The sequence below is a fragment of the Lepidochelys kempii genome, chromosome 5 (genome assembly GCF_965140285.1).
Source record: "Lepidochelys kempii isolate rLepKem1 chromosome 5, rLepKem1.hap1, whole genome shotgun sequence".
Taxonomy (NCBI): Eukaryota; Metazoa; Chordata; order Testudines; family Cheloniidae; genus Lepidochelys; species Lepidochelys kempii.
Genome location: NC_136384.1, coordinates 51,993,901 through 52,020,825, shown reverse-complemented (window position 1 = coordinate 52,020,825; position 26,925 = coordinate 51,993,901). Strand labels below are relative to the sequence as shown.

At 40.7% G+C, this 26,925-nt stretch overlaps 1 protein-coding gene across 1 annotated transcript in view; it reads right to left on the bottom strand.

Moving 5' to 3' along the window:
- Nucleotides 1-14,011: 14,011 nt before the first annotated feature.
- Nucleotides 14,012-26,925, bottom strand: part of CKMT2 (creatine kinase, mitochondrial 2) — a 35,444-nt gene continuing 22,530 nt past the window's right edge. The window contains exons 5-10 of the mRNA XM_073344382.1: nucleotides 26,050-26,271; nucleotides 21,786-21,871; nucleotides 19,298-19,421; nucleotides 17,012-17,146; nucleotides 16,505-16,630; nucleotides 14,012-14,250 (exon numbers count right to left, since the gene is read on the bottom strand). Coding sequence (XP_073200483.1) covers nucleotides 14,131-14,250; nucleotides 16,505-16,630; nucleotides 17,012-17,146; nucleotides 19,298-19,421; nucleotides 21,786-21,871; nucleotides 26,050-26,271 — 813 coding nt within the window. The 3' untranslated portion in view covers nucleotides 14,012-14,130. The remainder of the gene's footprint in view (nucleotides 14,251-16,504; nucleotides 16,631-17,011; nucleotides 17,147-19,297; nucleotides 19,422-21,785; nucleotides 21,872-26,049; nucleotides 26,272-26,925) is intronic.

Below are 26,925 nucleotides of genomic sequence, written 5' to 3'. Positions count from 1 at the left end.
AGGGGCGGGGGGAGGAGGGGAGCAGGGGGCGGGGCCAAAGGTCCGGCGCTCCTGCGGCGGCCCCCGGATTGGCCGGGCCGCTGCGGTGTAAGGCCGCTTCCGGTTCCTGTCGCCAGGCCGTGGCCTGCAGCCTGCTCGTCACGCGCTGCCGCCGGCGCGAGCAGACAAGCCCGCTGGGCACGTCCCCGTGCTGCGGTGCGCGCAGGCGAGTTAGGCGGAGCCGCGCTCAAGCCCCGCGGTGCTCAAGGCGGGAAGCGCGACACGATTGTGAAGGTGTACGCGGCCCGCAAAGCCGCTCCTCGTGGTTTCATTCCCCTTCCCCGTTAAATGAACGGGGACTATGGGTAGAGCAAAGCGAGGCAAACAGCGGTGCGTCCCGCTGTGAGTATAGGTGCAGGCCACGTCTCCCCGAGCAAACACAGCTCCGGGCCGGCGGGGAGCAGGTCTTGGGCGACTGGCAGAATTTCTGGCTTCCTTAGGAGGTCTTTTTTGAACATTGTGCTGTCTCCATTCAGCTGTGCCGCCTGGGTTAGCGCTCATAGCACACCCGGGCATGTCTCCCCCGGGAAGCTTCTGGAGTATACTGTGGGCACAGGGCAATGAATAAACCAGATGGATTCAAATTTTAAATTCCTACCTACGCCCCTTTGTAAAAAGCCTCCACCAAATACTGGGCTAGACATGCCCGCATATGCTACTCCTTCCCGTAGCCCTGGTATCTAAATGCCAAGTGAAGGCACTCAGATACCAGGCCATGCAGATAAATACAGTGATGGGTGTGGTATAAGAACTAGAATAGCACAGAAGTGAAGTCCCTACCGCAGTAGTATATGACCATGAAAAACCATCTCGTTATGTCACCAGTTGACAAATATTCTCCTCTCCTGTTTTTTTCTATTTGGCATTGCTCAATCCCACCAAACAATGCTCAAGAGGAAGGAACACACAGGAAAGTTCTCCCAAAGTTTCCCATATTTCCATGACTCTCAGCACTTAAGATTTCTTATTTAAAAATATTACTTGTCCAGAGAGAACTCTGCTTTTTGCTTTGCATGTTTTGTTTATTTCTATGACAATGTATATTCTTATTTAAAATATTCCGAACACAGCAGTGTGAAGTAGTTCTTGATGAAATATTCAGGATATTTTCTTTCCTTGTATTATGGTAAACTACAAAAAGGATGATCCAATTGTCACAACATATTCCTGGACATTTAGAAATCTTTCAGAGTAGCAGCGATTTTAGTCTGTGTTCGTAAGAAGAAAAGGAGTACTTTTGGCACCTTAGAGACTAACAAATGTATTTGAGCATAAGCTTTCGTGAGCTACAGCTCACTTCATCGGATGCATACTGTGGAAAATACAGTGGGGAGATTTATATACATTGAGAACATGAAACAATGGGTGTTACCGTACACACTGTAATGAGAATGATCACTTAAGGTGAGCTATTACCAACAGGAGAGCTAGGGGGGAAAAACCTTGTGTAGTGATAAAGTGGGCCATTTCCAGCAGTTGACAAGAACGTCTGAGGAACGGTGGGGGTGGGGGAATAAACATGGGGAAATAGTTTTACTTTGTGTAATGACCCATCCGTTCCCAGTCTTTATTCAAGCCTAAGTTAATTGTATCCAGTTTGCAAATTAATTCCAATTCAGCAGTTTCTTGTTGGAGTCGGTTTCTGAAGTTTTTTTGTTGAAGAATTGCAACTTTTAGCTCTGTAATCGAGTGACCAAAGAGATTGAAGTGTTCTCCAACTGGTTTTTGAATGTTATAATTCTTGACATCTGATTTGTGTCCATGTATTCTTTTACGTAGAGACTGTCCAGTTTGACCAATGTACAGGGCAGAGGGGCATTGCGGGCACATGATGGCATATATCACATTGGTAGATGTGCAGGTGAACGAGCCTCTGATAGTGTGACTGATGTAATTAGGCACTATGATTGTGTCCCCTGAATAGATATGTGGACAGAGTTGGCAACAGGCTTTGTTGCAAGGATAGGTTCCTGGGTTAGTGGTTCTGTTGTATGGTTGCTGGTGAGTATTTGCTTCAGGTTGCGGGGCTGTCTGAAAACTAGGCAGCTCTCCAACACCACTTTCTACAAGCCATTACCCTCTGATCCCACTGAGGGTTACCAAAAGAAACTACACCATTTGCTCAAGAAACTCCTTGAAAAAGCACAAGAACAAATCCGCACAGATGCACCTCTGGACCTCCAACCTGGGGTATTCTGTCTGCTACCCAAGATCCATAAACCTGGAAATCCTGGACACCCCATCATCTCAGGCATTGGCACCCTGACAGCAGGATTGTCTGGCTATGTAGATTCCCTCCTCAGGCCCTACGCTACCAGCACTCCCAACTATCTTCGAGATACCACTGACTTCCTGAGGAAACTATAATCCATCGGTGATCTTCCTGAAAACACCATCCTGGCCACTATGGATGTAGAAGCCCTCTACACCAACATTCCACACAAAGATGGACTACAAGCCATCAGGAACAGCATCACGGATAATGTCATGGCAAACCTGGTGGCTGAACTTTGTGACTTTTGTCCTCACCCATAACTATTTCACATTTGGGGACAATGTATACTTTCAAATCAGCGGCACTGCTATGGGTACCCACATGGCCCCACAGTATGCCAACATTTTTATGGCTGATATAGAACAACTTCCTCAGCTCTCGTCCCCTAATGCCCCTACTCTACTTGCGCTACACTGATGATATCTTCATCATCTGGACCAATGGAAAAGAAGCCCTTGAGGAATTCCACCATGATTTCAACAATTTCCATCCCACCATCAACCTCAGCCTGGACCAGTCCACACAAGAGATCCACTTCCTGGTCACTATTGTGCTAATAAGCGATGGTCACATAAACACCACCCTATACCGGAAACCTGCTGACCGCTACTCCTACCTACATGTCTCTAGCTTTCACCCAGACCACACCACACAATCCATTGTCTACAGCCAAGCTCTACGATACAACCGCATTTGCTCCAACCCCTCAGACAGAGACAAACACCTACAAGATCTCTATCAAGCATTCTTACAACTACAGTACCCACCTGCTGAAGTGAAGAAACAGATTGAGAGAGCCAGAAGAGTCCCCAGAAGTCACCTACTACAGGACAGACCCAACAAAGAAAATAACAGAACGCCACTAGCCATCACCTTCAGCTCCCAACTAAAACCTCTCCAACGCATCATCAAGGATCTACAACCTATCCTGAAGAACGACCCATCACTCTCACCGATCTTGGGAGACAAGCCAGTCCTCGCTTACAGACAGCCCCCCAACCTGAAGCAAATACTCACCAGCAACCACACACCACACAACAGAACCACTAACCCAGGAACCTATCCTTGCAACAAAGCCCGTTGCCAACTGTGTCCACATATCTATTCAGGGGAAACCATCATAGGGCCTAATCAGATCAGCCAGACTCTCAGAGGCTCATTCACTTGCACATCTACCGATGTGATATATGCCATCATGTACCAACAGTGCCCCTCTGCCATGTACATTGGTCAAACTGGACAGTCTCTATGTAAAAGAATAAATGGACACAAATCAGATGTCAAGAATTATAACATTCAAAAACCAAAAAGAAAAGGAGTACTTGTGGCACCGTAGAGACTAACCAATTTATTTGACATGAGCTTTCGTGAGCTACAGCTCACTTCATTGGATGTGATCACTTCATCCGATGAAGTGAGCTGTAGCTCACGAAAGCTCATTCTCAAATAAATTGGTTAGTCTCTAAGGTGCCACAAGTACTCCTTTTCTTTTTGCGAATACAGACTAACACGGCTCTTACTCTGAAACCTGTCATTATTCAAAAACCAGTCGGAGAACACTTCAATCTTTTTGGTCACTCGATTACAGACCTAAAAGTTGCAATTCTTCAACAAAAAAACTTCAAAAATAGACTCCAACGAGAAACTGCTGAATTGGAATTAATTTGCAAACTGGATACAATTAACTTAGGCTTGAATAAAGACTGGGAACGGATGGGTCATTACACAAAGTAAAACTATTTCCCCATGTTTATTCCCCCACCCCTACCCCCCACTGTTCCTCAGTTGTTCTTGTCAACTGCTGGAAATGGCCCACCTTGATTATCACTACAAAAGGTTTTTCCCCCCAGCTCTCCTGCTGGTAATAGCTCACCTTAAGTGATCACTCTCGTTACAGTGTGTATGGTAACACCCATTGTTTCATGTTCTCAATGTATATAAATCTCCCCACTGTATTTTCCACTGAATGCATTCGATGAAGTGAGCTGTCGCTCACGAAAGCTTATGCTCAAATAAATTTGTTATTCTCTAAGGTGCCGAAAGTACTCCTTTTCTTTTTAGAAATCTTGTGCTTCTTAAAAATTCCACAAAACAACTTATGTTTGTTCTGTGTGTCTCAACTTATTTCAATTTGATCTTCACTTCTTGTCAGATAAGAGTATTGCACCCTGTAAGTTTTCTGTTTTAGTTACTGAACAGTTTGTATTGTGCTATTGAAGCAGATGTACCAGTAGAGGGAGTATGCAACTGTAGTTCTCCTTTGAAAGTAGAGTGAACTGCTGGAAAAGATGTGGGCTATTTACAGTTTTAAATGAAAGGTTATATTTGACTGGGTATATTTTCCAATTGACTCTTCCTTAAAATAGAAATGCTTCTTTATAATAGACCTTACTGCAGGAGATTCCCAGAGAATCTAGACCTAGAAAAGGAACAAGAGGAATACCCCCGCATAAAAGTAATATATATGGCAGAAGGAAAAAGGCCATCTTCTAATGGTGAGAACCTGGTAGAAATGACCCCCAACTTGTTCCCTGCAGTATTAATACCTAGAGAGTGGCTGGTGCTTCTAATCCTGCTTGTTCCAGTTCCTCTAATGTAAGATAAAACTGGTCATACTGGGTCAGAACAATGGTCCATCTAGCCCAGTATCCTGCCTTCTCTCAAGGCTGGTGCCAGATGCTTCAGAGGGAATGAACAGAACAGGGCAATTTTCAAGTGATCCATCCCCTGTTGTTCAGTCTCAGCTTCTGTACAGATATCATGTGGTCAGACCCTGGTGGAAATAGCCAGCTCATTTTCTGCAGTAGCAGGAGAATATCTGGAGTTTTCAACCCTTGTTACTTGAAAAATTTTCAAATATTTTCCACAGTTGCTAACACAGGTTGAAGGCCATTGGTTGTAGCAGTGGAGAAAGTCATAGTTCACCAGCTGGGGAGAATCTTTTAAGCCAATCTGTTCACAATAGAGATGGGCATAGAGTTTTCCATATAGTAGGTGCCATGTAATTGGCCACTAGTTGGTCCTGTACTGTGGCCAATGAGATTTTTTAAAGTTGTTTTTCTACATCATTGTGGGCCAAACTTCCAGTCACTGTGGTTCACAGTGGAGTTCAAAAAAGCCGCCAGATAGCCCCCTTTTAAAGGAAATTTTGCATTGTGAGGACTGTGCACCACAACTATACCAGTGTGGGGGGACTTACGTTACTTTGAAAGGGGGAATAATTATGCTGGCAAAAGTAGAAGTTGTTGTGAGGAGCAGACAAAATTAAATGTCAACCAGGCTGTGTCCAAAAAAAAAAAAAAAGGACATTTTTCCAGTACAACTTTCTAATGTAGACCAGGTTTTAGTGACTGGGGTGTAAGGTGTCCTTTCAAAACTGCATGTAGTTACCTTCAGTGCTTGTGTAAAATTCACAACTACATGCACAAGTGGCCAGTTAGATGGCTATGAGGTTAAATGATTACATAATGGTTGGGGTGCTATGATCGCTGCCTATCATTCTAACCAGTACCTTTTCATTGTTTCCTTGTTGTCTGTCTGTTTGCTGATTCCACTTGTCTCTCATATTTAGATTGTAAACATAGCAGGGACAATGTTTTTGTTTTGTGTTTGTACAATGCCTTGCACAGTGAGGGCATGACCCACGACTGGGAGCTCTAGGTACTACCATAATACAAATAAATAATAATGAAATAATAATAATTAGTAATTAAAAACATAACTATCCATTTGTGTGCATGGTTACAGTAATTGCATGTGCAAATCTGGAGAGTGCTTAACTTTACACACGAGTAATCCACAGAACTGCAGGGTGGGAGCCTTAGGCTGCGTTTGTGTATAGATCTTGGACTTCCTTTACTGAGAATTTGGCTCATGAAGATGACCTGCAAATAATTTTTTTAAGTTGGGTTTATGCATTATTATTGCTTCTTTCAGGACTTCTAAAAAGACCTGCATGGTTGTTTTTTTTCAAAGGTTTTTATTTTTCTGCTTGTTTTTTTACTTCAGTACTATTACAGATGTCTAGTTTAATGTTGCCTGGTTTTGCTGGAGGATTTCTTGGCAGTGGAGATACTCACGAGATTAATATTGTGAGTTCTCAGACCTTTACTGGGAGTGGGCCATTGAATCTTTAACAAAGACATTCTTTCTCCTGAGTGTTAATTGAACATTAGTGGAGTAGCGTCTAACCTTTTCAGTCTAATGGCCAAACGCTATTTCAAGAAGTTTAGGGGGCCACAATCAACATTGTTTTGCTCCTTTTTCACTGCTCAAGCAGTGCAATGGGAGCAGAAATCACTTGCAAATCCCCCATTTTAGATTTCCTGATGTGAGAAAATTTTCAGTGGGCACAGAGTTGGCATAGCCATTTCCTGTACTTCCCTGCAAGCAGCCTATGGCACAGGGAGCATGTTGGAGGTGGAGAGCTATCCTCCAGTGTTGTATGGTCCCTAGCAGACTGTTGCTAGCCACTGTGCAAATTAGACCAGCTGCTTGTACCCGGTCTGGGGCAGAGGATCATGGAGCCATAACTGTCTGTTGGTTCTCAACTTCTCCTTTTCCTCTCTGGGCTGCCGGGGGTGGCTGTCTGGAGAAGGGGTGTTGTCCTTTTCTAGCAGCTCCCCTAACTGCAGGCAGTGAGGCAGAGCCAGCCAAGTTCCTATCTTGCTCTCCTTGGGGTTCCCACACACCAACAGGTAAGACAATAATGGAGTAACTAATGTTACTCTCATCTTCCTCCCCTGTGATGAGCAGTCAGTCGGTAGGGGAGCTGCTGAGCAGCTGGAGCAGGGAAGGGTCAGCAGCTTTTAAGCTTATTTATCTACATGGGACCTGTCATAAATATAAAGGGAAGGGTAAACCCCTTTGAAATCCCTCCTGGCCAGGGGAAAGCTCCTCTCACCTGTAAAGGGTTAAGAAGCCAAAGGTAACCTCGCTGGCACCTGACCAAAATGACCAATGAGGAGACAAGATACTTTCAAAAGCTGGGAGGAGGGAGAGAAACAAAGGGTCTGTGTGTCTGTCTATAGTCTGTCTTTGTCGGGGATAGACCAGGAATGGAGTCTTAGAACTTTTAGTAAGTAATTTAGCTAGGTATATGTTAGATTATGATTTCTTTAAATGGCTGAGAAAAGAATTGTGCTGAATAGAATAACTATTTCTGTCTGTGTATCTTTTTTGTAACTTAAGGTTTTGCCTAGAGGGGTTCTCTATGTTTTTGAATCTAATTACCCTGTAAGATATCTACCATCCTGATTTTACAGGGGGGATTTCTTTATTTCTATTTACTTCTATTTTTATTAAAAGTCTTCTTGTAAGAAAACTGAATGCTTTTTCATTGTTCTCAGATCCAAGGGTTTGGATCTGTGGTCACCTATGCAAATTGGTGAGGCTTTTTATCCAACATTTCCCAGGAAAGGGGGGGTGCAAGTGTTGGGAGGATTGTTCATTGTTCTTAAGATCCAAGGGTCGGGAGGATTGTTCATTGTTCTTAAGATCCAAGGGTCTGGGTCTGTAGTCACCTAGGCAAATTGGTGAGGCTTTTTACCAAACCTTGTCCAGGAAGTGGGGTGCAAGGTTTTGGGAAGTATTTTGGGGGGAAGGACGCGTCCAAACAGCTCTTCCCCAGTAACCAGTATTAGTTTGGTGGTGGTAGGGGCCAGTCCAAGGACAACGGGTGGAATATTTTGTACGTTGGGGAAGTTTTGACCTAAGCTGGTAAAGATAAGCTTAGGAGGTTTTTCATGCAGGTCCCCACATCTGTACCCTAGAGTTCAGAGTGGGGGAGGAACCTTGACAGGACCGTTTTAGAAATAAGTGCCTTTTTTGGTTTAGCTAAAACTCCTTTCAAAGCAACATAAGCCAAACTGAAAAAGGCACTCTTATAACAGAATAAAGGAGGGTCCACACAGGAAGCTATATTGGTATAACTATATCAGCTTAGCTTATACTAGTGGTTTTCCCATGTAGACAAGCTCTTAGAGTGCTCCCAGATCATACCCGACCTGTTTCTGGGACTGCAGGGGAAGTGGTGGGAGTAGGTGCCCCCTACTTCCTCCCCCATAAAAACAACCTGATTCAAATACTGCAGCAGAAAAATTACAGGGTGCAGCTCTAGGAACAAATTTTCAAGACCGTAATCAAATACACATATTCTCCTTTATGTGATCACCCTTAAAGGCAACAATTTAGAGCTTCAGGGGCAACAGGTTTATTATACATGTAGTGACAAACTCAGAAAGGCTAAAGGCATAAAATGAATTACAACTAGCTAGGGACAAAAACGGCAATAAAAAGTGGTTCCATAAACATATTAGAAATATTATATATATATATATAATAAGAGGATGACGAAGGAAAGTGTAGGTCCATTACTTGAGAGAAGGAAAGCAAATAACAGAGGAGGCAAAGTGTTGAATGCCTTTTTTGCTTCTCTCTTCACTACAAAGTTTAATTATGACAAGATACTTAACACAATTAATATTAACCAGGGGGAAAGAACTCATGCCAGAATAGGGAAAGAACGGGTTAAAGTATATTCAGATAAGTTAAATGTGTTCAAATTGGTAGGGCCTGTTGAAAGTCACCCCAGAGTACTTAAGGAGTTAGCAGAGACAATCTAAGAACTTTAGTGGTTATTCAAGAACTCATGGAGGACAGGTGACATCCCAGAGGACTGGAGAAGGCCAAATATAATACCTATCTTTCAAAAGGGGGAAAGACCAACCCTGGGATCTTCAATAAGGAAGGATAAAATTGATCATTTAAATACATAAATCGATTGTTTTCATTTAAATTAAATGTAGGTTTATTTTTAGAAATACACCTATTTAAAATTAACTTTGAAATTGCCAACCCACGTTAAGGCCTAAACTTATCATCAATTAAAATTATTTAAATTAAATACAAAATATGTTAAGCAGCACATATTTTCTTCCAAGTTTTAAACAATCAAACCACTGACCTGGCTGAGCACCTGGGACCATAGTTTGTTGAAATGCTAAACAAGCTTTTGACATCAGTGGCCTTTTCTGAAGGTGCAGTGAGAATATTTCCTTCATTTCAGTTTATTCAGCTAGTTCAGTTCAATGACTAATTAAACCAGTTGGGAGTAGAAAAAGCAGAAAAGCTTGTTTTTCTCTTCCAATTGATGAATAAAAAGTAGGTGTGAGAGGATAAGATTTACTAGTTCTAAAATCTTGAAGGACACGGTGATCAAAAACAATTAGTTGAATTCACTAACTACAAATCACTTAGTTTTAAATGTTAAAAACATTCTGATAAACTTTTTTCTTATGTTTCCAACACATTTAAAGTAGTTTTATTTAATACAAAAAATTAAAATTCTGTTTTTATGCATTTTTGATTAAATTTGAATTTCCATTGAAATAGAGGTTGACACAAATCACAAGTAAAAATTAATAATCTAATAAGAAATGCATCATTCCACATTTTCTTACATCATAAAAATTGTAAAAAATAATATGAATAAATGTAAATTAAACCATATAACTGGTTTAACAAATGTGCATAGATATACTGTATCTTCCTGATTAGCAAAAAGAAGCACCACATTTGATTTAAAAGCTATATTTGGTTGCAAATCAACATGCGTTAATTGTTAGCAACCAATGAGAATCAACCTTGTTTAGGAAAATAACTAAAAAGTGAAAATGCAAAATGCAATTAAAACTGATGATTTAAATCAAAGTTTCCTGCTTGATTAACATTTGTGATTTAAATCAATGTGCCCTGATAATCCAGGAAGATACTAGAGCAAATTATTAAACAATAAATTTGCAAGCACGTAGAGGATAATAGGATGAGTAATAGCTCACATGGATTTGTCAAAAACAAATATGCCAAAGCAATCTAATTTCCCTCTTTGACAGAGTAACTAGCCTATTGGATGGGTGGAAGCAGTAGATATGATGTATCTTGACTTTAGTAAGGTTTGAGATACAGTTCCACATGACATTCTCATGAGAAAATTAGTGAAATATGATCTAGATCAGGGGTTCTCAAACTGTGGGTCGGGACTCCAAAGTGGGTTGTGACCCCATTTTAATAGGGTTGCCAAGTATGGTGTTAGACTTGCTGGGGCCCAGGGACAATGCTGAAGCCTGAGCCCCACACTGCCCGGGGCCAAAGCCCGAGCCTGACCGAGGGCTTCAACCCTGGGCAGGGGGGCTAAGGTTACATGTGCCCCACCTAGAGCAGAAGCCCTTGGGCAGCTTTGGCCCCCCCTACCAGGGGGCGGTGGGGCCTGGGCAGGCTCTGGCTTCAGTCCCCGCTCCTGGGATCATGTAGTAATTTTTGTTGTCAGAAGGGGGTCACGGTGCAATGAAGTTTGAGAACCACTGATCTAGATTAAATTACTATATGGTGGGTGCATGACCGATTGAAAAACGGCCCTCCAAGAATAGTTAGCAATGGTTTGCTGTCAAACTGGGAGGACATATCCTTCAGACGTCGGTCCTGGGTCCAGTACTATTCCATATTTTCATGAGTCACTTGGATGATGGAGTAGAGAGTATACTTTAGAAAATTTGCAAATGGCACCAAGCTCAGAGGGGCTGCAAGCACTTGGGAGGTCAGGTTTAGAATTCAAAATACTCTTGTTAAATTGGAGACTTGGTCAGAAGTCAATAAAATCAGACTCAATAAAGAGAAGTGCAAGGTACTACACTTAGGCTTGGTCTAGCATGGCTCAGCCGTGCCTCCATTGCTGCTACTTGTGTTACTGCGGATACATTGCTATTTGTATTCATGTTAGCTCAGTGGGATCTGGTACAAGTATGTCTACAGAAGCACGGGACTCACAGCCTTAACTTAGAGTGTCGATAAGAAGGAAAATAAAACACACAACTAGAAAATGGGGAATAACTGGCTAGGCAGTAATACTACAGAAAAAGATGTGGGAACTATAGTGAATCATAAATTGAACGAGTCAATAGTGTGAGGTGGTTGCAAAAAAAAAAAAAAAAGAGGTAAATATTCTGGGATGTATTAACAGGAGTGTTGAATGTAGGACAGAAAAAGTAATTGTACAACTCAACTCAGCACTGGTGAGGCCTCAGCTGAATAGGATGTCCAGATTTGGGCCCCACCCTTTAATAAAGATGTGGACAAATTGGAAAGAGCCCAGAGGAGAGCAACAAAAATGATAAGAGGTTTGGAAAATATGACCTCTGAGGGGATGTTGAAAGAACAGGGCATGATTTGTCTAGAGAAGAGAAAGCTGAGGAGGGACACGATACGTCTTTAAATAAGCAAAAGGTTGTTATAAAGAGGATGGCTATCAATTGTTCTCCATGTCCACTGAGGGTAGGAGAAGAAGAAATCAGCTTAGTTTGCAGCAAGGCTATATCGTTTGGATATTTGCAAAACACTTCCAATGAGAAGGATAATTAAGCACTGGAACAAGTAACCTAGGGAGGTTGTGGAATTCCTATTGTTAGAGGTTTTAAGATGTTAGAGTTACCGTAAACCTTGCTGGGTAGACAGATCCTGAATTTCTAATGTTAAAAAAGAAGAAAAATATATCTTTATTACCGGCTAACTTTAATATATGTTTTTTCCAATGCAATTGTCTTGCTGTATTTCCCCCCATTTATAGGGCTTTACTCCTCTGCAGAAAGAATAAATTGATTTTGCTATTAAATAATTTGTTATTGCCAGTAAGAACTAACACAGATATAGAAGCAATTAGAATGCATATACTACAGGTAAAAAATATCAACAAAAATCAATGAATGGAATTTAATTTTCATTTTTAATAAGCCAGGAAAAATACTGGGAGTCTCAGGCTTTCATTTTAAAACTGAAAAAATCTGATGTGGTCTCAACCACACCAGTTTGAGTAAATGGATACAGCTAGGTCTCACCCTGCTCTGTTTTGTTCTCTGCAATGTGGAAACGGTGTATACCGTACAATGTCAAGGCTGTTTGCAAGGACCCAAATCACCATAGGGCTCCCCTAAATTTTCAGGCTGGCCCCTCCAGTCTTGCCAACAGAGCAATTTACAGGGCAGGAAAATTTCTCTTCCTTCACCAGCAGAACCAGAGTGGTGGCTAGGACTAGCTTGTTCACTGCGAAGCATTGCTGGACTGAAGCACTCCCCAGAATTGTGTCCACACATGGTTGCTTACCTTGCTTCGGTTGTGTCTAAGACGCACCCAAACTCAGAATAAAAGACAGCATTGATTAAGTCCTTTTAATTTTTCAAATCACTCTACAGATATAAACATATTAATCTTCAGAATACCTGTGAATGGCAGGGAAGTAGTATCCCCATACTACAGCTGGAGAAACTGAGATGCAGAGAGGTTGACAAGTGACCTTGATTGTGATCAGGAATCTCTTTAAAAAAGGTTTGTCTGCTAAAGAGGAGGAAGTGCTAGAGGGTTCATTGGTACTTGAGTGTGATTGATGGTATCTTTATTCATTTTTGTGTTTATGATCTTTGGGTAGTTAATCTTACATGTCACAGTGTCAGGATGATGTTTATCTGGTAGCTATAATTTTTATTTAAGCCTGGGGAGAGAAAGGAATAAGTAATGACAGTTTTCGCTTACATTTATACATACCCCTACAGTGTTTTGAAGACTTCTCTACAAAGTTATTTATTTCTATCGTTGAAAGGTATGTTGGTTTGCTGCTATTTATCTGTAAGTGGCAAATGATTACATACTCTGTAATTCATTTCAAAGTATAAATTTTTTTTAGATTATTTTGCCCAAGGCGACACAAGCAAAAGAATGACAGCAGTAGGAATAGAAGTCAACTGTTCCGCGCTCCAATTTTGCCCTCAGTCTACTAGGCTACACTGCCTATGGCTCTGATTCATCAAGTTGCTTAAGCATGTGCTCAGTTTTAATTTTGATTTCAGTGGGACTATGTACAAAGAGTAATAGATATGTGCTAGAATTGTGTTTGGCAAACATAAGCACCGTCTGCCTTAGACAAAGGATGTATTGTAGTTTGCCAGGCAAAGACTGTGAGGTACATTTACATAAAAGGTAAACAAAGCCATCAACCTTGCAAGTGCAGGAGGCAGCCTCTTGCAGGGGTCTGTACCTCAAATAATAAATTACTGAATCAACCAATTATGTATATTACTGTATTATAAACGTGTATCAAGTAAGGTCTTTTATGAAAGATAATCTTACACTGGTGATTAATATTGTGAAATGCATGTATTAATGCTTTCTGAGGAAATATGAATACTCACAGATAATATGCTTTGACGTCTGTAACCAAACAAAGGGAGAAACAGGTTTTTTCTCTTAGACAGGAGGGAAAGAAGAATCAAAACAATGGAAGCTCCATTTACATATGATCAGCAGGGGAATGAGAAGTTCACAGTAATGGAAGAACAGCATGAGATCATCCATAATCTTTTTAATCTCTGGTAAACTTTCTAGGCTGTTTATTTCATTCTGCAGGAGTTCCCTGACTTTCCCTGTTAGTGTCTAATACCAAGTAGAAAAGATATTTCATATACTAAGTGATACATAATCATAGGAGACTTGGATGATAATGTTAGCAAATAACGTGAGCATTTTCATATCTATCAATCATTAAAATCTATTTATTGGTCATTACTATGTTACTTACAGTGTTGGTTTCTGAATGTTAACTGTTGCCAACCCAACCAGCTACTAAAAAACAGACAGACAATCTGTAAGGCATCAGGTAATGTTTTATTTCACAAGTTGTCAGGATCTTATTTATACCCTGAGATATACAGAGATAATTTTCTGTCTGAATAACAGACATATTTCACATCAGTTATTAATCATCTGTAACAAGCTCACTTCCTTCCAAACTGGGGCAAAGGTGGTGGTACCTTGATGTCTTGACCTTTTTCCAGCTTCTTCTCACAGTCAATCAGATAATTGACCCCATCAACAACTATCTGGACAAGCTCCACCTTAGATAGGAAAAAATACCCAAAATATTTAGGTTATGTTGTTATGTGAGTTACGGTGTTATGTTGTTATGTGCCAACAGAGCTAGTAGCTCCAAACAGGGCATATCTAAGTAGAGGCATGGCTCCAATGTCAGGATGTCTGTGTTGAAGGAGTGCTGGCTACACACTTCCCAGCATACTCGGAGCATTACCCAGAAGGCATACCTTTCACAGTTTTAATGCCTCCATCCATCCACCTCTGCTAGGGTGCTGCACCTTCCCCCACTCCCTTGATGGAAAATTTCTATAGAATTCAATGGAAAATGATAGCCCATCTATAAGCTTTTTGAACCAGCCTACAGATAGAATGTAATAAAGAACCGTAGCCCTTCTATAGACTGCTATAGGATGAACCAGAAAACCTATGGGAAGACTATTATTCTCAATTACATATTACAGGTTTTCACTGGACCCTTAATACAAAGTGTTGGTTTCATCCCTATCAAAAGGATTCTTTTGTGAGAGTCTTCAGCTCCTTCAGCCTCATAAGAGGAAAAATATTAAGGATAGACTGTAGATGTCATGGATTTGTAAAATAATTAGACTGTTCTTTCAGTATCATCAAATATTGAAGTGAGCAAAATGGCTGTTGGGCTGTTGTCTTGCGGGTGTAGTAATGAAACATCTTTCAAATTCGGAATGGAAAGGAGTGTTTCGCACTTCCTCTTATCAGCTGTCAGAATAGGACCAGACTACTTTATGGTCATCCTTTTATTGCATGATTTCAGAATGGAAAGTCCTTGCAGTTGCCAATGAGCTGTTCTGATGCTACTACAACAAGTGACCAACTACTCTTATGCAGAAAAAAACTCCCATTGACTCTAAAGGGAGTTTTGCCTTTATAGCAACTGTAATATCAAGCCCATAATCCACATTTCTCTGGCAGTAGGCCCGATTGTAAACTCATACTGGTTTTACACCAGGCATAACTCCATTGAATTCAGTGGGGTTACTCCTGAGTCACACTGCTGTAAGTGGGATCAGAATCAGACCCAGTGTCTTGTCCCAAAAGCAGCAGCAGAACCTCCAATTCCATACAGTAAGCAACAGATGCGTTTGTGTAATCTCTTTAAAAACTATTAAAGAATAAAAAAAAAAAAGACAAGGTGAGTCTGAGAGGGGAGAGTTTTACCAAACCCTGTGGCATGACAGCACCAGCTCCCCTGGTGTTATGAACTTTAGAGTAGGTAGCAAACTGTGTAACTTATTTTTAAAAAAATCTTCATGAAATGGTTCATTAGCAATCTTTAATAACTGGTTTGTTAAAACTGATTACCCAAGCTAAATCCCAGTGTCTCTTTATTGGTACAATAATGGATTTTGAAGGGATTTGTTTTTTTACTATAAAGCATTTCAGTGGCTTAGCAGTTTATTTTATTGTCTTTACAGACCAGCTGTGTTGGGAAATCAGAGGTCTGATTTTGCAGCTGTGAGGATGAAAATAATTTTGTATGAAGTTTGCATTGACCAGTAACTGAAACAAAAAAACCCCAAACAACTTTATGTTGCGCCATTGGGGACATAACTTAGTTCTGCAAACAGGTTTATCACACAATGAAATCTATTTTATTATGTACTGAAAAATATATATTCTATAATAAAACATTTCTATCCTCTTATGTGTGTTTGCTGTGTCTTACATTGAAAGCTTTTCAGGGTAGAAATAGGTCTGAGATATAGGCTTCATCTTTCAAATCCTTACTCACACGATTAGTCCTTACTCACACATAGCCTCATTGACCAGTTGAAATCTTCACATGAATAAGGGATTAAAGGCTTAAGCCATGTTTTTAAAACTCTATGTAAATGAACTATGCAATATAAATATTTGTATTAATGAAAAATTAGCAAAAAGCACACAAACGTTTCAAAATGTTATATAGTTCATAATGACATGCTGTTTCTCAAACAACACAATGTACCATACAGTTTTTCTAGCTCCTTACACATATATGTATAGCATCTTGTAATATGCTTTTCATTCTTGTATATTTGGACCTTTTTCATGGTCTCGTATATTTTGATTGACTTAGGGGTCAGTGATGCAAACACTTACACATGTGAGTAACAGGTTTCAGAGTGGTAGCCATAAATGGTCATAGCTTCATTGAAGTAAATGGTTCCACTGAAGTTAATTGACTCCCATGAGTCTATGACCATTTGCACAAGCTGAGGATCTGCTTCATTGAGTTTAAAACTAGAAAAAACATATTACCTCTGATCGGCCCATGCGGTCCAGGTTGGAGATATCGTACACATCTGCCACAGCTGCTGTGTCCACACCACCAGTGCCACGTTTCTGCAGCCTCAGATTCTCCAGAATCTTTGAAAACCTGGGATCCTAGCACAAGAGACATTTATTTATTTACAGGCTTTATGGATATACTGATTTTATATATTATATTGTATTGACTCCTGGAAATACTGTTATCAGTTACTTCAGTAGTTTCTCCAGGAATACTTGCAGGGATGGATATTTTCCACTGCCTTTGGTATACGGGCTGCCTGAGTGGCTGTTGGGTGAATAGATTCATTCACATAACAAATACAGTAATTTGATGGATAAAAATATGCACAATTTGTCACAGATTGTCCCTGGGGCCTCATAGTTACACATAATATTAAGTACATTAACACTGTGAATTGTTCTTTTTTCATTTGTTCCTTTTTGAGTCAGATGAAGACCTGATTTACATCACAGCTGTTTTAATGGCTTACATACCTTGCTGAGTTTTGGAAGTTTAACATGAACTCCTGCACGTAATCCTGTTCCCAGGTTGGAAGGACAGGTCAGAACATATCCTAAGCGTTCATTCCACATGAACTCCCAGCCCCGTTCTTTAATTAATTGTTCAACCTGCAGGTAAAAAAACCCAGAAAACTGCCGCACACAAATGTCTCATCTTATGATAATGTTGCTGACATCTGATATTCTTGCTGTCTTTCATGAATTTGACTATTAAACCCACAGTGCCAATTTCTGCCCTCAGTTATACCCACAAAAATCCACTGATGTCAATGGAGTTGCATAGGTGTAAGTGAAGGCAGAGTTTGGCCCATTAAGTATATAAAACACACAAGATTATGTGCAAATGAAACTATGGTTGAGGTATAAATCTTTGCATGTATCCAGCACCTTTCATCCAATATCCTCAGTGAACTTTATAAACTTTCTCCTCTCACATACACAGTGTTGTCATCTTGTGATTTTATTGCAAATCTTGGGATATTTGATATTTTTCTGAAAGCTTAAATTGTGGAGTCAGGTAATTACACAAGACTCTCAACTTTCATTTGAAATCAAAGTAAGTTTCTAGCTTTTGTGATGGTGGAGAAGAGCTGTAAATCATGAACCCTAAAGGGTCAAACACCAGAGAGCTAATAAAAGGACCCAAAGTTTATTATTTTTAAAAAATTCATGATTTTCAAGCCCTGGCACTTGAATTTTGAATCCCTGAGTTTGACAATACTGCTAACACTACTACTGCAAATCATGAGTAACTCCATTGAATTCAATGCAGTTTCAGTGCAATTCTGATGTGAGAGGAGAATCAGGCCCATTAATTATTCAAGGCTCACCAAACCCCTGGAAGGTAACTAAGTATCCTCATTTTGCCGATGAGTTAACTGACAGAGAGAGAGGTTAAAGGACTTCCCCAAGGTCAACTAGGGAGTCTGTAATAACACCAGGACTGCTAGTAAGAGACGAGTCTTTATTTCCTGGCTTCACTCATATGCCATGTGTCAGAGTTACAAAAGATTTCTGCCTGCGTCAAATGACAGGAGTTCATATCCACTGACTCTAGTAGGAGTTATAATTACAGAGTCAACGGTAGAGCTGGGAATAAAATCCAGGAGCCATGACTCCTAGTCCCTGGCTCGAAGAATTGCATTGCACTACCTCCTTGTACAACATAGTACAGTGTCATAAATGCCTCTGAGAAGAACATGGACCAGATGCTGGGGCCCTCACCGTTCTAGAGAAGAGGAGGGGCATAAAGGCATCTGTAAGTCACTTTTGTGTTGGCTTGATCCTCTATGTTTCAAACCAGTCCCCAGTACATCAATTGGTATTAGCCCACAAGCAGGAGTTGCACCATCTATGGATCAGCTGGAGTGCAGCAGTGTTCTGGAATGTCCTGTGCCCTTGGCCACACCCCTAGCATGCACTTTATGCCCTTGCTACAAGGTGCAGGGTGGAATCCTCACCTGCTCAGTTAAGGCAGCTTTGATGGCCCTTTCTCACTGCCAGAGCAGCACAATGGGCTACATCAGGGACCAGATCCAGCCTACAGTCTTAGCTGGATTGCCTAGCTCAACTGGATGTATGTTATAACCTTCACAGCATTTTAACATAGATTTTTCTCTTCATATTTATATGTTTTTGGCAAACTTGAAATAAAAAGCCTAAACAGATTTATCCCAAGCCCAGCGCCTAAGGTTGCAATTTTTGTATTTAAGACGACTTTGCTGTCCTAAAAATCTCAGATTTTGGTGTGTAATTTTAAACCAACATATATCATCTTTCCTTGTGTCAGAATTTGAAAGAATTTTAGAAATCCAATCAATTTTTCACTGTTTTGGCTGTTTTCCTTTATATATTTCTCCCATCAAATGAAGGACGTCGGTTTAATTTTTCTAACAAATTTCATTTTCAGGTTCTCAGTGCTACAGGTTGGGGTGAAAAACACTGCAAGGCAATGCATATTTGTTTATAATAGTAAAGGAGAAAAATTTCAGTTGACTTTAGATTTTGTAAAACTTCTGGCACTGTTAGGGTTTGATTGTCCCTACATTTTGGCTAACAATATGAAAACACTGTGTCTTTACTTCCTTGTTACTGTTGCTTTTCAAGTGGGGTATAATTTGGATTGATTTTTTTAAATTTTGTTGCTAAAAATAGTGAAAGGGAATTCAGTATTAACCATATCAATGAGTGGTGACACTACTTTAATGACTAACAAACAGGAATAATAAAAATTAAAACGCAAACTGCCTGAGTTGTTACCTCTTTTAAACCACGGCAAAATCTTTCAAACACCCTTTTCATATTGCCACTTTTTTCCATGGAAATCACTCTGGTATGGTCTTCTTCATTAATCCAGATAAGAAATGTTTTGTCATGGTTATGCCTATTTGAGAGAAGAAAATTGTGTCTTTAAAGAATGGGATAAGCCGTCAGAAATAATTCTCATCATTCTCAGTTTAATTTCAATTCCATCCTTTCCTAGCTCGTGATTGTGCACAGGACAAGTGCTGCAAGATAATACCAGAGTGACGGGGCTAAGAATAAGAGCTATTGAGGCCTTTCTCAGTTTCATTCCTCTAACCAATAGTAACATAATCCTTCAGGTTCCTTAGGTCACAATGATAACAGCACTGTTTATTGATTACACTGGTGTTGTATTGATGCTGCACTAGAAAGTACACTTTTTCTTCTAACAAGAACATATCCGTAGGAACACACAGCTAGGGGAACTAGGAACTGGAGAAGCAGAGTTCTGCATCTTTAATCATTGGGGAAGTTATTCGTTGATTTTAGAGCTTTCTGAAGTGAGAAAATCTGATGCTTACACGCTGCCTGGGGCCTGGCAACCTGACCCTATTTAACTGTATTCTCTTCTAAATCAAATCCTAGTTCCTTTTATATCACTTGGTAACACACGACTGGCATATAAATCAAATTATCCATTGGGAGAAGGCAGCTAAATGTTGCTTCAAGACAGTACATTAATAAAGATGCTGACTTATCTTTCAAGATAAAGTGCCTGGAGATAAGGTATCCACTTTTGCTTCAAATTGATAAGTTATGGTCATGCTTTTAAAGTGACAAGTAGGAACTGGGATCACTGTTTGCTTTTCTTCACGTTCTCTGCCTTTGGATTAGTCTTCCTGAATCAGATAAATTGTGACCAATAGGTTGAGACTTGTTCATACAAACAGTCTGAATAATACATCGGGAGTAAAGCACAGTAGGTCTAAGATTTAAAGCCCATAGAGGGCCTGACTTTTAGCCTGGCTTTAGTTGGGCCTCCTTTTTTGTACTTGAAATTTGCTGATGCAAATAATTGCGGGTGCAAATGTGTCCTGGCAGTTATTTGTGGGTGAAAGCAGACATACTTAAATATCCAAGTACCTGCTTTGCAGTCACCATCTGCCATTTAGGATGGGATTTTCAAAAGGGATCAGTGTTGGCCTAACTCAGCTCCCACTGAATTAAATGGAACTTGTATAATTGACCATAGGGAGAGTAGTGAGGCTAATGTTGAGTGCTTTTGAAACTCCCACCCATAAGGTGAAATCCTGAGCCTACTGAAGTCAATGAGAGTTTTGCCATTGACTTCAGTGGGGCCAGGATTTCATTCTGAGGCTAAATTGTCCTAACATATAACTTTGCCCACAATTATTTGTATCTACAAATTGTGATGCAATAAGAGAGACCAAGTTTTAAAATTCCGGCTCATAGTGTCACTTTCCAGTTACAGCAAGTTATATTTCACATGCAATATAAATTATATTTCACATGCAAAATGTGCAAACACAGATCTGGTTTATTCAGGTGATGCACTGGGGCTACATGCATTATTTGTACATGTTCTCTTCAGTTCATAAAATCTATGCACCCATTTGTTATCCTTATAATTCTTCTAGTAAAACCTGTTTAAGATTTTGTTCTGGGCACCAGGAGCCTAATCCAAAGCCCATTGAAATTGAAAACTCCTGTGGGATTCAGGTAGGCTTTGGATGGGGTCTACATAAAGTTGGTTTGGCTATATTCACAGTAAATGCTGGAGATGCTGTCAAACATAATCTAATCTGTCCCACATAATTTTTTCTTGACACAATTTAAAAAAAACATTTGGAGTGGAGCAATACATGCAAAGGTTTTTCCACACAAAGATCTGCCTCACTAAAAGCGTATGAATTGCATCTTCCAACTAATTCCAAGAAATGATGGGTGTTCATTAAGTAGCAGAACATGTAATGATAAAAAATGAAAATATAACACTCCTTCAGTTTATTCTGCATGTGTGAAGGAAAGCTTAATCACAGTTCTGATAGAAAAAAAATTACATCAGCAACAAAATGAGGGGAAAAGATGCAATGTTGAGGTCTCATACATGTGATTTAAGGTAGCTCATTCATGCTTTTTAGATTACATTTATAACTTGTTTTTTATGGTCATTCGCTGGCCCTTCTTTTGTGCTGAATTTTTATTTATAAAAAACAGAAGCTAAAAGACTAAAGCAATAGTCTTATTTATATTCCCTTGTGTTGTGGCTGATGATCATGATTGTTGCATTAATGGAAAGCCTTGTTTGTTGTATTATTTATTTCTATATTTCCTTGAACAATTAATAAAGAAAACATTTTTAAAGGTAGCTAAGTATGTAGTCAGTATCAGGGAATGGCAGCTGCAGTGTTAGGACAAGCAAGGAGAGACGTAATAAAATCACTTGCACATGATACAAACTTCCACACTTCACATGCCATACCAGATTCCTCTGGCATCAGGCCAGTCACGTGCCATCCCAGCACATGTTAGCAAAGGGGACACTGGCTTATCAAAGAGGAAATGGTCCTGAAAGCCAAAATGTGTGAGAGAGAGAGAAAAAAAGAGGGAGGGAGATAAAGAGAGAAAGAAGCAACTGAATTCAGGGAAGTAATGCTGTTCTGAACATTTAACACTGCCAAGAAAGTCACTGGTATACAAATAAGTTGCATAAAGCTGAAGTTCCTTGACCTCAGATAGAAAGCATTTTACTCAGATGTGTTTCTGGAGACGGAGGCTTGGTGACTACCAGTTCTCACTGCTGCTAATTTTTGGCTAGGCGTGATAAAGGAGAGTTGTCTGGCTATGCAGGAAGAAGGACAGGAAAACTGGACGTGGTTTAATTAGGCCACAACATTATTCTTAAATGTCTGGGAATACCCGGCAGATAAACATGTACAGTGCAGGTATTTTATAATCATTTCAACATATATCCAGGGGGCTTCTGTCAGCCCTCCCCTTTAACCATCCTGGTCCCCAGCCAACTTGCGGCTGGGACCTCACCAAATGAGGGTTAAGGTGGGCTATAAAGGGTGAGGGGTTGGCTCCCGGCTGTACTAGTCATAGGAGTCCCGAAACCCCCGTTTTCGCTCCTTTAAAGAATACTTCTGTAAGCTCCTTATCAGTCCATTTTATCTAACCACTGTATTCCTTCCGTTCAGAGTACCTGCCCCATGTTTACATGATGTGTTGCGACATCATAGCTTAACTCCTGTTTCATGTTTGCCCAACTAAGCACCCCCAAACCCTCTGTGGGGAAGGGAACCCCCACACTTCACCTTGGCCAATCCGGCAGTGAAGGAAAAATTCCTTCCCAGCCCCCCAAGAAAGGAGCAATTAGCATAATGCCTATAGCGCATCCTGACAAAACCCACTTCCACCTCGTCCAGGTAAAAGAGGGCTTTTCCTGCAGTCCCCCCCTCTCTTCTGGTCTCCTCTTGGGGGGAGAGATGGGTCAGCGTCTTCACACTGATCTAGTCCTCAGTAGAAAGTCACTCCTTGGCTAGGCCTTAAAAGAGCACACACCTTTTCCAAGAAGCCAGACAATGGCCCTTACTACTTAATGTGAAGTCAGTCTCCTGGGAATGCAGGGTGGGTACCACCACAAAAAATAGGGAAGACATCCCACAGGGAGTTAAAATCATAGAACTGCAAGGGTCATCTGGTGTAACCCCCTGCCAAGATGGAGGATTTGGTGTGTCTAAACAATTTTTTTTTTTGGTGGTCTCAGAGTGCAGCCACCAACTCTTGTTGGTGGCCGCTCTGACAAAGCTGTCTCTGTCTTCTGCAGCCCTTCACCAAGAGCCCACCTTGGGGAAGGTGGGTTAGGAATTTACCAGCTACCTGTGGAGTCCCAAGTTCCCCATGCCCTGGCTTGGTGGGAGCAGGGGAGCGCTCTGGCAACCAAACACAGCCACCTCCAGTGATGAGCCTCTTCTGGCACCGCGCATACCGGCCCCGTGTCTCCAGAGGCACTGTCCAGAGCCCCCAAGAAGAGTACACAATGCAGGGCACTGATCATTGCTGGTGCCACCACAGCAAACACCAACGTGGTGCATCTCGCTGCCCTTGATAAGAGCTATTCAGGAGCAATGGCTGGGCTCTGCAAGGAGGTATAGATGCTTTGCCCGTCCTCCCCAGTCTCCGCCAATGCTTTGGCCGTTGTCACGGCCATAAAAAATCTGCTGATGGCCGCATTTGAGAAATGGTGATCTAAACCATCCAAGACAGATGACTATCCAGCCTCCTTTTGAAAATCTGGAAGGAGGAAGGAGCTTCCACAACCTCCCTAGGCAGTCTGTTCCATTGTCCTACGGTTTTTACACTTAAGAAGTTTTTCCTGAGATTTAATCTCAATCTGCTATGCTGGAGTTTGAACCAAGTTTGCCTGTTGTCCTGCCCCCTGTGGCAAGAGAAAACAATTTTCTCCATCTTTTTTATGGCAGCCTTTCAAGTATCTGAAGACTGGTGTCATGTTCTCTAAACATACCTAGTTCCTTCAGCCTTTGATCATCTTTGTCACTCGCCTCTGGATCCTTCCCAGTTTCTCCACAGCCTTTCTATACATTGGTGACCAAAATTGGATACAGTACTCCAGCTGAGGCCTGACCAGCACCGTGTTAATGTACATTACTGCAAACCATAATGTACAGAGTTTTCAGAGTGCGGGCCTAAGGGTGGCAAAATGTCTAGTGGCAGTCCTGCAAATAAAATATCTTGAGTGTATTGTTTTAGCAATTTCTTTTGAGTAGGATATCATGGGAGAAATTAAAATAGAGTATGGTTTGGTACCTTTTGGTACCACCAATTCATTCTTTTTCTCAAAGGGAGATTCTATTTCTGCTTGAACACCTGTAGCACTTGGCAGCACAGTTTGGGATGTATCATGCTGAAAGACCTAATCTCATTCAACGGATTCTTCTCACTGACCTGTTCCTCTTCCCCCCCACCCCGCCCCCAACAATTAAGCATTTGATTTTTCACATTCGTTGCGGAAGGTTATGAACAAGGGAATGTATTTAGCTCTCATAGCCTCAATGACCATTATGTCAATTGTTTTTTTAAATGACGTATCTAGGGTCTGATGCAGGGTGAGGAGGAAGGATGTCCAGTATAAATAAGATGATGTAGACAGGGGAGTAAGCTTTACTCTTTTCTCCATTTTGGATTTTAGGCCCCTCTACCTGTTGGACTCCTGCTGGTGCCAGCATGGAGCCCCACTGAACTAAAAGTGAACCCAGGAAGGTGCAGGGTCCTTCTGTTTGTTTATCTTACATTGCAGGAGCAGGGCCTTAGTAGAGTCATTTCTTGATCATACCTATTACCTGAATGATGAAACTGCGTTTCCATTAGACCAGAAGAACTGTACACTTCTGCTTCTGTTGTGTTTTCCCCTTCTCTCTCCTAGTGCAACCTGTACCCAGTACCAGTTTCCCCTGTAGGTACCAGCAGACAGATGGAACTAGCATGAATCAGCTATGGATGAAATGCTTTTCTCTACTACCATTCCCTTCTATGCTTAAGTTAACAGAAGAAATGATCCTTCCCCAGGGAGCTGCTGAACAGAAGAAATCAGTTTAGCTTGCAGCAGGGGAAATTTAGGTGGATATTAGCAAAAACTTTCTAGCTATATAGTTGAACACTGGAACAGGTTACCTAGGGAGGTTGAATCCCTGTTACAGGAAGTTTTTAAAAATGGTTAGACAAACACCTCTCAGGGATGGTCTAGGGATACTTAACTCTGCCTCAGCACAGGGAGATAGACTAAATAACCCCTTGAAGTCCCTTCCAGCCCTTATTTCTATGGTTCTATGAAATAAACGCTTAACCCATTCTTTCGGTTTTGTGCTGATTTAACAGTTCCTTTGGACTGAATCTGAATGTGATACCAAGTAGCAGCATTAATGGTAGTTACACTAATTTTACTTTAATTAATACTTTAATTTTGGTTATTATTTTATGGACTAATGTTCTTTAAATACAGCTGATAGGATATAATCATTGTTTGGGGCTCACAAAAATGCATATTTAAGGACTTTAAAATATTATTGATTATCTTGTGGATTTTTAAAATAGTTTACCCAATACATTCTTATTACCTGTTATGCCAGTAATGCACTTGCAAACCTTTATCTCTCAAATCATCTGAATACAGCAACATGTTGATATGACAAAAATCCATGACCAAAATCTTTATGCTTCCTCCATGCAAATCCTTAAATCACATGTTTTAGTGATTGTAGGATTGGGACTTATGTTGCCTGCATGGTGTTTGTGCCTATCACAGTTCAGGAAAACAGGACTAGTGGACATTTTGTAAATAAACAAATAGCACTAAAAATACTGATTCTGCACTAATTTCTGCTCCAAACCGGAAACTGACCCACAAGATTTCAGCTACCATTGACCAACGTGGTGACTGTAGCCATATTTATAGAATTTTAATTTGATGCAAAAATTCACTCCTGGAATACAACTTGTGTGTATAAAGTTTTAGCCCAAGCCAATATTTTAGCCAATACAATTGGGATTTATAATAGAAATTCATACTGACCATTAACTACAGGAATACTGTTATAACTAAGTATCTTCATTACGTAAGCAGGAAAGTATGCATGAGAGAGAAAGACAGCAATAAAAATAAATGTGATTAAATGATATACATTAATGAAAATCTTCTAAGACTCCAGATTGGAATTTGTACTTACATCAATAAGCTGCTGTTGATCCTTCTCAGACATATTGGTCAGGCTATAATACTTTCCAGCAAGGTCTCCTTTGAGCCCAGCCAAAGCAGTGACCACAACATTTTCTACTTCTCTTCTCTCTGCCCTGGAGCAGGCAGGGGGAAGGCTGAGACCCCGGATACTGCGACCAGTACGTACACGTGATGATAGGACATAGCGCTCATCAAACTGACCTTGGGTAATCTAATGAAAGAAATGAAAATCTACACATAGTGCCCCATTTTACATATAGTAAGTTTAAAATCTGCCTTTCTATGAAAAGAATGTCCCTTCATATGTTCTCTTCAGCCAAATGATTACAACTAATATTGGGTTCTCAGAAATGCAACAGACAGATGCATCAGGGTGTCAGGTTCTAGCACTATGCATGGAGATCCAGAGTGCTTTTGCTGACTCACTGTGGCAATAGACCAGGTGGGTCCTCTTAACTCCAAGCCAGATATATTACATTGTTTCAATAGCTCCCTGAAAGACAGAGAACTAGGGACAAGGGCAGAAGTTGCTTAGAAACAGCCAAGCCCAAGATGATGCTTATATTTCTTGTTAACTAAGACAACAATAAAGGAAATCCCAGGGTAAATTTAGATCATATTTAGTGTGTGCGTGCACTCTGGGCTCCATCCTGCAAAGTGCACAGTACTCTGATCCTGATCCAGCAAAACACTTAAGTACATGCTTAACTTAAGTAAGAATAGTCCCATAGCGCTTTGCTAGATTGGGGTCAAAGTAGCAGTCAGACACTACAGTGGTAAGTGTAGTATAAAAACCGATATAGAACCAAATAGAGGTGCTCAGCACCATGCAGCTGTCTGTTTGGAACAGGGTGGGAATGCTACC